Below are 12,793 nucleotides of genomic sequence, written 5' to 3' on the forward strand. Positions count from 1 at the left end.
GGTCTTTAGTGTGCTCGGTAACTAAGGACTGAGCAACTGAGTTCTTCCCAACCTCAAAAGTGCTATGCCTCCTGAGGATCTTCCTTAGCAACCGTGGACAAACATGAGTTACTTCAGCATAAGGTGAGAATTAAACCTAACGCAGCTTGTACGTTGTGTCCTTACTTTTTCCCTTTGGTGAACTGGGGAATGGGGAGGAAAGCGCTGGGATTAGCGCTTTCTTTGAGGCGAAAAACTTAGCTGTCGCCCGCAACTTTTATAAGAGAGAGCTGCATACAGATAGAGACTGGGCTCAGGCAACTAGCGTTAGCTTGTAACGGTAACATGCTAGCTTTAACATTCCACAGCTGGCGTGTGAGCACAAGGAGTAGTTAACGGTGTAGTCCCCCCCATCTTTTTATTTTATTTATTTTTTGTTTCGGTGACTGTTACTGGGCGAATGGCGAGAGAACGGTCGTTGTATTTCAGGACTTGTGCTGTGCACAGACCGCACAGCAGAAAGGGGGAAAGATAACCATAAGTAGCAACCGTTTTGTTTTAATGTTACCCTTGCTTGCTGTAGCCATACTCCCTCCTTTTCCGATGAATAAAATAGTTCGGAAACCCATCATTTGTCGCATCTCGTTTGTCTTTAGTTAAATGCCCACGTACAGTGTAATAAACATTTATTTATTTATTTATTAAAGCCGCAGACAATCCTTTTGTTATACACAAACACATTTCTTTATTTCAAATAGCATTTGCGTTAGATATTTGCCTCATACATAACGCCATACATATTTCAAATTTGGATATAGCAAGACTAGATGGATTCCAAATAGTTGTTTTGCTGTATAAAATGCTTTAGATCCTGTACCTAAAGAGAGGTACTCAGCCACTTCAGAGCACTCACTAGGTTGAGGTGAGTGCTCTGGAAAAAACCCACTGTATATCATGTCTGAACATGCCTCTTTGTAGTCTCTGGTTTTATGTAAAAAGCATTCATGTCAGCGTGTGTTTATCCTCACCTCCCAAATGAGTAAATAGATAAATATCTGGATAAGTAAGCCAGTTACTGAATGCAAAACATAGATTTACAAACAGTCACAGAAAATTTGCCTGGTATAATGTACTACCTGTAACCCCCCTCCCCATACACACACAGAGTGTAAAAACGGCGCTGTGTTAATGGAAGCTGCTTTACACGGTTTTAAGAACTGGAGCAGAGATTTGTCCTTCATTTTTGTTGGGAGATGATTATCACAGTAGCTCACCCACCCTTTCCTGTTATAGAGCGAGTCACATTATTTGATTTAATCAGTTTGTAGATTAGTTCTGTCACCTAAGGCTTAAACTTAGTGATAGATAATTCTATTAGTTACAGTGACATTGAAATGAGAACTTTTTTGTCTGTGTTTTGTTTTTAAATGGACTATTTTGCTGCAAACAAGTATTGACAGAGAAATGGTCTCTGCATTGTATCAGTTAGTCTTGGTCTGTTGACTTGGAATAACTCCCATCCTGTTCATGTTTTTTCCCCAGATGTGGAACAAGTACTGTGTTTTTGGAAATCTCAGGGCCTTTCTAACTGTGTCAGCTTAGTAATGTGAACCACTTTGAACACATTCCTGATTAGCACACCACTTGGAATGCACACTTTATCAGTGTTGAAAAGAAATGGATAAAGGGCTTCTCACAAATGCTACGCAATTTAAAAAAAAAAAAAATAAAATAAATAAATAAATAAATAAATAAATAAATAAATATATATATATATATATATATATATATATATATATATATATATATATATATATATATATATATATTATTATTATTAGTATTATTCTTTGATGCAGTGAATGCTGTGTCCTTCGTATTTCTTCAGTGACTGCTGAGTCACTTGGCAGCTTAGAGTAGTTACAAATCCCAGAGTCTCCATGCAGAGCTGACACATTTGCAGAATGACAGTTTTCATAACAGTATCACCATTGTAATGTTTCAAGTGCTGATGACATGAGTGTAGCGTTATAAGTGCGAGGCTGGTGGAGTTTTGTTATTTGTCGCACTGCACAAACAGCACCAGGCTAGTGCTTAGCAGAGATTTTCAAAGTTTTGACGACAGCTTGCCTGCTTAGGGAGCTAGCACAGAAAATGCACACATCAAACTCTAGTGTAGTTACTGTGTGTGTTCAGATAATGGTGCTTTATTGTCATTTATGTAGTGAGGTTGCTGTAATATTTCTTAAAACCAGCTTTATTTGTATATTTTAGGAACCAGCATGAGTGTTTGTATTGGAAACCTAGGGGTTTTAATTTGGATAATGTCTTTAGGAAAATGTTCTATTTGTCTTTTATTGAGTCTGTTTTAACTTTTTCTTCAATCTGCTGGTTTGGGTCTCTTAGCTTGAAGAACAAGAAAAGGTTGGAGCATGTTGTTAAATTGTGTAGTAAAGTGGCAGGTATAAAGCTAGATGATCTGCCCTCCTGTATAGAGGCAGCGCAGCAGAATTAAAGGGAGAAAAAATTCGGGTGATAGCACACATCCTGTGTTTTCAGAGTATCAGCTGTTGACTTAAGGGAGGAGGTATTCTTTGCTTAATTGCAGAACAAATAGATTTAAATTCCAATTTGCTCCTACCACTATTAATTTGTAAAATTCTATGATGTGATTTGTGTTTTTCTCGGCACAACCTGGCTGGCTACAAAGCAAATTGCCCCTCGGAGATACTAAAGTTGATCTTGATCAGCCCCTATCTTTGGTGTTACTGAATTCTCCTTTAGATTTCTATTCATTGTTGGATTGTCTGAATACCATTTCTGCCTCTTGTAATATCTCTGGAAATACTCTCTTGGTATTTATTTGTGCTGCAACTTCAGGAGTGATGAATGAATGAAATGTACACTTTCCTTGTTCATAAAATCTCACAATTTTCTATCCCTGTTGTTCTATCCTAGTGTGCACACAAACCAGAATTTCAGTGCGTAGAGGCAAAACTGCCTCTGTGCAATCTGACATGTCATCAGTTCTTCTTTAGATTGTATATTTGATGGCCTTTTTGCAGCATCTAGACATAACAGGATGCTCTATTAGCTTTTACTACTTTTCCATTCATCAACTACTTTCAAACAACAAACAAACAAAAAAAAAAAAAACCCCATAAAAAACAAATATTTCTCAGAGGAGAAATATTTACTATTATATATATTATTAGATTTCCCAGGGCTTCCTTAGATTAGCATTAACCAGAGTCTCCCAGCAGATCAGATGACTTACTCAGGATGAAGGCTGTTTACTTCCCAGGTAGCCTTTGCTGTACTTTTTTCTCCCTTTTCTCTCTCTAGTGGTGGGTCACCTGCACTGTTTTTAATTGTGGGTTAATTCACACAAGAAATTGATCAGTCTTTATAATTACTAAAGTTTTTTTTCTTTTTAAGGAAAAATGAGTGCAAATCAGTACAAAGTACTGATGCAGTAATCTAACAGTTAATTCATAACTGTGTGTGAAATATATTGCAATAATAATTTGTGCTCTATGTAAAATCCTACAGGAACACTGGAACTAGCCCCACAGCACACACAGTGGGCCTCCACACATCATTTGAGAATAGCAGGTGAGCCCCTGTGTTTACACTCAGTGGACTGTAGGGTAGAGTGTTATGTATAACCTGAGGTAAAATGAAACCCCTTTTCTTAGATGACATTTGAGGACCACAAGTGTTAGCATGGACTCTTCAGCTTAAAGTTAATTATAGCTAACTTCTTTTTCTGAATATTTCCTGTTGGAAACTAAAGTTAGTCCTACAAAGACTCTTTTATACCTATTGTGTCTAAATTTTCTTTGTATGATTCAGTAAGATTCAGTAGCTTGTGGAAATGTGGAATCATTGAGGAGGAATGTGTTGGGATGAGGTTTGGACTTTGACTAGGCCATTGCAACACCTTGATTCTTTTCTTTGTCAGTGATTCTGTTGTAGTTTTTGTTGCTGTGTTTTAAGACCATTGTTGCAATACTCAGTTTTAGACAAGGTTAACTATCAGGCAGATGGCCTCAGATTTCACTCTAAAATATAGAGGAGCTCATGGTTGATTCAGTGACTCCAAGGTGTCCAGGTGGCAACAAAACAAGCCCAAATCATCACTGTCAGTTGGTATGACAGTTGGTATGAGGTGTTTTGTGTTTGGCTTTCACTGCGTTATGGCCAGACATCTGTGCTTTGGTCTCGTCTATTCATTGTTCCAGAAGTTTTGTGGTTTGTTCAGATGCCACTTTGCAAACCTTAGCCATGTTGCCATCTTCATTTTAGAGAAAAGAGGCTTTCTTCTGTGTAATCTGTCCAAACAACCCATAGTTGTTTAGTCTTTTTCTAATTATATTGGAATTTGGGATCTTTGCAGTTTCTCTGAGCATATGGTGAAATTGCTAGGATATCTACTCCTGGAAAAATTGCAATATTGTGTTAACACACACCTGAATGCTCCAGACCAGCAAACGGCCAAAACCTCTGCTTTTATAAAGATAGTCAAACTTGCTGATGATTATTATGGATGTGTTCTTATATAATACTTTTCTACTGTAACTGAGCACGCAACGTGCTATATACAATTACAATATTACTGCTTCCAGTAATGCTCCCAGGAATGCATAAATTCCTTTGAAACATTTCCTTTCCAACCTGCTACCTGCATCATATAATGTGTGCAGTTCTGCACGAGCAGTCGGGGTGATATTGAAGTCAGTACGCCATCTTAGTTGAACATTGTTATAAATCAGTCAATTAAAAAAATTCTCTACAAGGATAGCGGTTAACCTCTGCAACTGCAAGAACGACTTGTGGTCCAGTTGTGATTTACTGTGGCTGTCCAGTGAATTCCAAATGGCCCATCTGGCAGGCGTAGTCCACTCTGTTTCTCATGCATTTAGAGACTAAAGTAGCATTTCTGGTTTTTGTAATCTATACACTTTTTTGTTGTTGAATAGTACAGCACTGCAAGCAGTCAACTAAATTAATAGATATATCTGTATTTGTCATTCTTTGTTAATTATGAAGAATTAGCGCTAATGGACATGAGTTTGCTTTTTTTGTTGTTGCCTAAATAAAGTAAAACATAATTGTGAAAGAGTCAAAAGGGGACTGTGTCACTTGGCATCCCAAGGGTAGCTTATTTCCATTATTTGTTTTGACTTCAATAATTACTCCCACGGGTGAATGATTCCCCTGCTTATCATGAGTTTACTGCTCTCTCTTTAAGAACAAACATACACAACACTGCCTCATTTTCTGTCTGATTTTTATTTTGTCTCTCTCTTCCAAATAGCCTCAGGAAAAACAAATGTCAGCTTCTGGTCGCCTAGCAACCACACAAAGGTCCTCCCACTGTATCTGTTTTTAGATGTTGTAATCTATAGGTTTAATTTTATTCAGATAACTTTCTTAAAACTGCGTATGCTTCTCAGTTCCACAATGAAAAATGTAATCTTAGAGTGATCCAGGAAGGTAGTTTGGGAATTAGTTTTGACAAGATTTGGACTATTTAAGGCTCAACACAGTCTCACTGTTGCATAACTCAGATGCCAGACAGAATTGCTGTCTGGTTTCATACTATACGTGCAGTGGCCCCCCTATGAGTCAGAGAAAATGAGCCAAATGCAAGTGCTGACTTTCTCAGTAGTTAGTGGACGGTATTGTGGGAACTTAGTGATAGTAACCTTTAAAGAGTGACTTTATATCTAAAATATAATCAGGCTAAAAAAACTTACCCTAGTGCTCTTTCAGACTATATGTTTTCAGTTCTGTCTCTGCCTGATCTTTCGCAATACTCTGACATTCAAAACTGTCACTTCCATACCTATCCCTAGCTGGATCCTTGCGCATTGCCTCAAGTGTGAAGTCATGGTAACAGCACTAAGCCTCACAACCTCAGAGTACCTCAGCAGTGGTAGCTGTCACTCCCATGGGTGGGACATCTACTCTTTCTCAGTGACACACTAGCAGAGATCTTGGAGTCTATAGGCTTACAAATGGGTAGAACTGAGCACTAAGTAAGACCCCGAGTGTAAATGAAGATTTTTGTTATAAATAAGAGACATTTGGACTGGCATTCCTGAAGCTGCATCCATGGACACTGTAAAGACCGAGGGATCTCAGCCTGCGTACAGTCGCTGGTCATACAGGTAGTTGCACATAATGGCACGTGTACATGCAGTATGTTTTGATCTCAGTGGTAGAGTTTTTTTCAGAATATACATTCTTGTGTGCTCTTTAAGACTTGTGGTTTCTTTCTTTAAGCAAGACAGCTGCCTTCTGCATTAAAACAGATGCAGTTAAAGAAACTTTTGCTTTAATTCTCCTAGCAGGATAGTCTTTTTAGAAATAAGGAATTACAGAGTTGCCTGTGTTAGGATTGAGGTCAGCATTACTATCTTTCTTCAGGTCGCTGAATGACTCGATGTTCTTCTCGCTCATGTTTCTGCCACCATGTCGTTACTTATTCAGAGCATCAGGCTGTGACTGTGTGCTGTAACCAGAGTTGGTAACTTGCGTGTGTGTCCAGCCTGTTTTGAGTGTGTGTGTGTTAGTGTCTGCTCTTGGTAGGTTAATTCAAGCACATCCATGTAAGTAAGGATGTGCTTGGGGTATTCATCCAGTTAAATGTTTCCTCTTAGCATTTTATTTTATAAATACTTATCAGTTTCTAGTCTGTTTTAAGGAGTCTATATAAACCATATTCTCAGTTTTGAGGCTGTGGTGATTGAGACTAGAGATTTAATTTGAATTTACTAATCTTTGATTTCTTTGATTTTATAATTGATCTGAGAAGGCTGTAATCATAATACATCTGTACATCTGCGCTTTGCTTCTTGTTTAGTTATCATTCCAAGATTCTGTAGCTTTGAATTATCATTATTCCATTTCAAATTTGTAAGTCATGGCTCTGTGAGTTTGAGTCCTGAAAACCAATTGAAGGGGATTCCTCCCTGATAGTATTCAGAGATACTCATAATATATATAGAAAAAGTTTTGCTCTATGACAGGTAATCACTCACTGATGTCCAAAATAATCGCTGGCAAAAATAACTATAGTTAGAAATTTTCAAAAAGCCATTATTATTGTTAGAGCCCAATCAGGGCTGATAATATTGTTCAATATTAGCTATTTGCAGATCTGTCGGTATCTGCATTTAAAATGTCAGATAAATGAAAATTAAAAACGTAAAGAAGAGAGAGGGAAAAAACACGTTTGAACCATGGTATAAGTGTTGATGTTCCAGAGTTTGTCCACCAGAAGGCACTGTACTACTACCCTTTTGGCAATAAATGCTTTTGGAATTTCAGAAACACAGGAAACAGCTGATCCTGGAAGACTCATTCAGAGCATAAACTAAATAAATAAAAATAAATAAACAACATAACTTACAAATATTTGTCTCAAAGAAAAAAAACACAGGCAATAGATATTAGAATATTGAATTTTTCGGTCACCAAATATTGGTATTGATATCGGTCTTAAAATGAGTCAGCTCTAATTATTAGCACTGATTTTAGTATTTAGTTGCTGCATTTCTGCAGGTGTTTTTTCTGTTGCTCAGACATTAATGTTAAATACAATCAGTTGAGTTTTTAGTGAAAAACAAGAAGGACACGGGTAAATTATATTTAACCTTAATATGTTTATTATGCTTTATCGATCGGAGAGTCTAGTTTGACAATCTTGTAAAATGTATGAACAAAAAGTTGTATGAACCTAATATGTTTTGCATGGCCAGAGAAACTGTAGCTCTCGATAACCCAGGACAACCTTTCTGTGAGGTAATAGTGCTAATCTCTGAGGCACCTGCTTCTATACATGTATCAATTTTAGTTCTTCCTGATTATAAACTGGTGCAAGAGCAAGTGGATGAATGGATGAATGGATGGATGGATGGATATTTTTGGGGTATGTTTTACTAGAATTAAGCATTAAACCATTATCAGCCCTCATTTTATGGAGTACCCTCTCTTAAGTTCAAAGCTGAATTACCTGAATTAAGTCACACTCATCCAACTTTCAAATTAACATTTAAAGTGGCAGAGTGGAAAGCTTTTAATTAAAATGAACAGCACACAAAACAGATCATGGTCTGATAATACTCTTGTGGGTTTAATACCAAACATTTCTGGTCATCTTTTCCTTTTTTTATATCCTGAACCAGCAGCAGAGTTATGGACAGTTATCACAGTTAAATTAATAGCTTTCAATTATTTCAAACATCAACATTGTGCAACTTATTTATATATTTCCTACAAAGAATTTATCAGAGGCATAAGTAATTAAATTTTGCACAGCTCAGCTGCAATTACGTGCTTTGGTAGGCTCCTCCCTTTGTCAGTCTGTGAATTTTTACAGCAGAGTGCTAAAGTCCTCCAATTACAGTGAGGCTCAAGAACACACTGCAGGTTTTTAATCAATGCTGGTGGAAGTGTGCTGTTGACAGAGCAAGAATCTCCATGGTTACCTTGGACTGACACACAAGGAAGGGACAACAGTGGCGCGTCCTTCTCTTGTCACCAAAGCTGTGACGGACTAATGAAGAGGCGATCGCTTACTGCTGTGATGAGGCACCATGTAACTGTGTTTGTGTGTATGCACATGTCCATATTTACCAAGAACATAAAGAGACAGGAGAGTTTGGGTATTTTTGAGCCAGCAGAACCTTTTCTGTCATTTTACAACTGTATTTATTCATTCTGGAAGATTTATTTGATGTTATTATCTTTATCAGTAGCATTTCATTATCATATTGAAAAACTGAGACATACCTTTGAAGTTGCACTTCTTTTTCTTCTATTAATTGGGATTAGATGGACAGCTTAATTTCTTTCTACTGACACAAAAGGGAGTATTTTTGGTTTGTCCCATAAGCAGCTGTAAAATGACATCCCTGCTTTAAAACATATATTGTTTTTTGTTTCTTATTCTTTCCAAACCACAATTGAATCAATAAAACCATACTTAAAGGTGGAGGGTTTTTTTTATATCCCACACAATTTTTAACTCCTTCAACCAAAGGACCAGCGAGTTCATACCATGGCAAGGCATTCAGTTCAATTGAATTTCAATTCAGTTTTATTTATACAGCACCAAGTCACAACAACGGTCACCTCAAGGCACTATAAATTGTAAAGTATAGACCCGAAAACAGGGATGTCAAACTCATTTCAATTCAATTCAATTTTATTTATATAGCGCCAAATCACAACAACAGTCGCATTTAACATCAAGTGCCTCCTTCACATTTTCCAAAGTAGTCCGGTGGGCTGGATTGGTCTTTGATGAGCTGATTTGCTCCCCTGGGCCTTATATTTGATACCCCTACCCTAAAATAATAGGCTTGTATGTCCTTCCATCCAAGTGTCTATCCACAATTCAAGAATCACCATTCCTCCTACAATATCGGTCAGAATTTAATCGAAGTTGCACACAGTGATGGATTTTCATCCAAACTGTCCTCAAGGTCAAAATCACATTTGTCATTATATGAGCACTTTTGCTTTTTCCTGTTTTCATAGCATAACTTTTAAGTACATTTCTTACAGTTTCTAAAAAAAAATTTATTCATTTCAGTGTGAGTGAGATTTTGTCCTGGATTTGACTGTTTGCGAGTGTCCTTGGCTTCTCAGTGAATTTCTATTCTCAAACAGCCAACCAGTGACAAGGAAACATTTTACTTTTTTTATGTTCTTCACACATTATATGAACCCCTGAATCGTGATGAATCGTGAGCCAGATGAGCCACTACATCATTATGACATTGACATTATGGTTTTCCTATTTGGTGTTGTCTCTAAACTTGTTTCACTCTTTTGTTTATTTTCCATATGTCCCATGCGTCTGGCGGTATGATTTTTTCCCAAAGACCTTCCAGTTCTGGCAGCTTCTCGTCAAACACAACAGCCAGGTATGCACCTACACATTCCAAAAAAATTAAACTCCAGTTGCAGTACCTGAAAATGACAGATAGACTGAATAATGCACTTAAAACCTTAGTGCAGAACTGTTATATTTCAGACAGTCATCAATTAAAGAATGATCTTCTTTTGTGTCATTCCCTTTTGTTCTCTTCCTACTTTCATCTGTACGCTTACCTGTCCCTGTCCAATATAGACTAAGGAAATGCCCCCAAAATATTAAAAAAGATGGAAGTCTTTCACTTGGTTTGCATTTCTTAAAGTGAATCATAAATGTGATTTAAAGGGTATATTTGTTATGGGTTTTTTTTTTGCCATATTTGTTACTTAGGGGCTAGAATATTAAAACTCTTTATATGCAGGCTTGGAAATGGGTGGCAGAGCCTTACGTTTTCAGGCCCCTCTTCTATGGAACCAGCTCTCAGTTTGGATTTGGGAGACAGACACTAATAGTAAAATACAGTAGCCACTGTGATCACAGGTGTATCTACTCGGTGACAGGCCCCAAGATACCCGTTGCTTTGTACTAGAGCAAACGCAACTTCTCAACATTCTCTCCCTCCCCGTCTCCGATAGACATACACAGAGACTGTAAGTGCAAAAATAATAACACATAACAGTAATCAGTGATATCATTAGTATCACCCTGGTCAACAACACAGTCAGAAGTTGAAGGATGGACACGTTTATCTAAGCGTATGCTATAAACTCACACTGCCTTCATCCACTAGGCTACCATAAGCCCCAAACAGATTTAGACATAAAGAGAGCTGTAATGTCTATAAGCATGGAGCAAACAAGAGTCCACAGGTCCTCACTGATTGACTGGATGGGGTCACCTTGCCAGACAAACACATTCATTCATAGAATTACCATTTCCGATGGGTCAGCTTCTAGATACACAAAAACACAAACTGAATTCTGATTTAAGCTGCTAAGATTAGGCTTAAAACTTTCCTTTTTGCTAAAGCATTTAGTTAGGGCTGGATCAGGTGACCCTGAATCCTCCCTTAGTTATGCTGCAATAGGTGTAGGCTGCTTGGGGGATTCCCATGATGCAATGAGTGTTTCTTCTTCAGTCACCTTTCTCACTCAATGTGTTAATGGACCTCTCTGCACTTGTTGGATTATTGTTATTATCTCTATATCTCTTCCACAGCATGTCTTTTAGCCTGTCTTCCTGCTCTCACCCCAACCGGTCGCAGCAGATGGCCCCGCCCCTCCCTGAGTCTGGTTCTGCCGTTTCTTCCTGTTAAAAGGGAGTTTTTCCTTCCCACTGTCGCCAAAGTGCTTGCTCATAGGGGGTCATATGATTATTTTCTCTGTATGTATTATAGTAGGGTCTACCTTACAATATAAAGCACCTTGAGGCGACTGTTGTTGTGATTTGGCGCTGTATAAATTAAATTGAATTGAATTTATTTTATATAATCCAAAAAGCTCTGTGAAAGCCTTCAGCTGTTCTTAAAACACCACAGCGAGAGAACTAACAGACACTAGAAGGGGAGATAACTTCCCTTTCCTGACTCTAGTTCTGCTGGAGATCTGTCCCTTTTTAAAAAAAAAAAAAATTCTTTCCACTGATATGCCAGCTCATAGGGGTTCATCTGATTGTTAGGTTGTAGGTTCAGTCTTTACCTTAATGGATAAAGTGCCTTGAAGTGTCTATTGTAAAACTGAATTAACTCTCTTTACTACTTATGATTTCTCTCTTGGCTACAAAAAATGTTTTAATCTCTTGCTACTACCTTTATCAGAGCAGTCATGTTCTAATGTGTTCAAGCAGTGCATTAGGCTCTTAGGCACACATTATTCTGCCAAATTACTTTAGGGGTATTACACTGTACCAATGGAAAAAATGTGTTTTAAGGAACTATTAGGAAAACTGAGCTGCTGTAGAGAGTGTCTTTAGCAATTAACCAGATAGTGCCTTTTAGCATGGAAACAACATTATTAATGGAAAAGTTCAGTGAACAGTAAACATTTTAATTAGAGCTGTTTATGCCTTACTTTGATCCTTGGGTACGGTTACATTAGTTGGAGAATTTGTAAATCTGAGGCTCTTTGGTAAAAGCCTCTTTAGGATGACTAATTAACAATGTGTCCCAGGTCCCACTGTTAGTTCATTTGAAGAAATGACTTGGGAAATTAAAAACTAAAATCATCTCTCATTCTCCAGCCCTCCTCCCTATCACCACAACCTGTGCTCAGTTGCCATAATAACCTGCTGTGGAGCCCTTTGATTCATTCGTGATAATATGACACACTTGGGCAAGATGACTAATTTTGACACTATGTAGCAAGGTACTATTCTTGCTGGCTGTTTGGGAACATATGATGTGTTAATAGTAAGACGTATTTAAGTCTCCTAAATGGATTTCATGCACTATGATGTCAGCCAACATTGGGCTTGAGATTCATAAGCAGCATGTGTCCTCACTTACAATCAACTCATAAATGTGTAAAGGATGTGAGAGAGTGACTAAAAGAGGTGGAACAGAGAGTCAGGATAAGCTTTTTGGATATCTGATGAGCTTACGTGGCTCATTTCTGCCAAGCAGAGCATGAGATATTTAAAGATTTACTTGACAGGAAACATTTAAGTTCATGAGGATGGGAGTCACACATTACATCACATTATTGGTTTTGGGTGTGTGTTTGATGGAGAGATAGTGGTGCTGTTGTAGGTCTCTGACTCCGACTTGAGAAAGCCAACTCCTGCTGCTCTCTCTTCACTGTAGCTTAGCAACATTTGCCTGGTCCCTTCAGATAGGTGTCCAAGGTAAATGCCCACAGGCGCCACACTGTAAGGGCTTCTCTCAGCTAGAGCATTGTGTTGTTTCTTTTTCATCTTCTCTCTCTG

The 12,793-nt window shown here is 37.9% G+C and overlaps 1 protein-coding gene across 5 annotated transcripts in view; it reads left to right on the forward strand.

Moving 5' to 3' along the window:
* Positions 1-12,793, forward strand: part of tulp3 (TUB like protein 3) — a 26,672-nt gene continuing 13,879 nt past the window's right edge. Inside the window, exons 1-4 of one of the 5 annotated variants that reach the window (XM_085137671.1) lie at positions 59-123; positions 3,532-3,594; positions 6,061-6,155; positions 9,879-9,920. In XM_085137671.1, the coding sequence (XP_084993797.1) occupies positions 6,100-6,155; positions 9,879-9,920 (98 nt within the window). In that variant the 5' untranslated portion in view covers positions 59-123; positions 3,532-3,594; positions 6,061-6,099. Of the gene's footprint in view, positions 124-3,531; positions 3,595-3,651; positions 6,156-9,878; positions 9,921-12,793 lie in introns of those variants that run through there. The other 4 variants (XM_085137670.1, XM_085137674.1, XM_085137672.1 and 1 more) reach the window with 4 other exon arrangements.

The sequence above is a fragment of the Neolamprologus multifasciatus genome, chromosome 17 (genome assembly GCF_963576455.1).
Source record: "Neolamprologus multifasciatus chromosome 17, fNeoMul1.2, whole genome shotgun sequence".
In the NCBI taxonomy this organism is placed as follows: Eukaryota; Metazoa; Chordata; class Actinopteri; order Cichliformes; family Cichlidae; genus Neolamprologus; species Neolamprologus multifasciatus.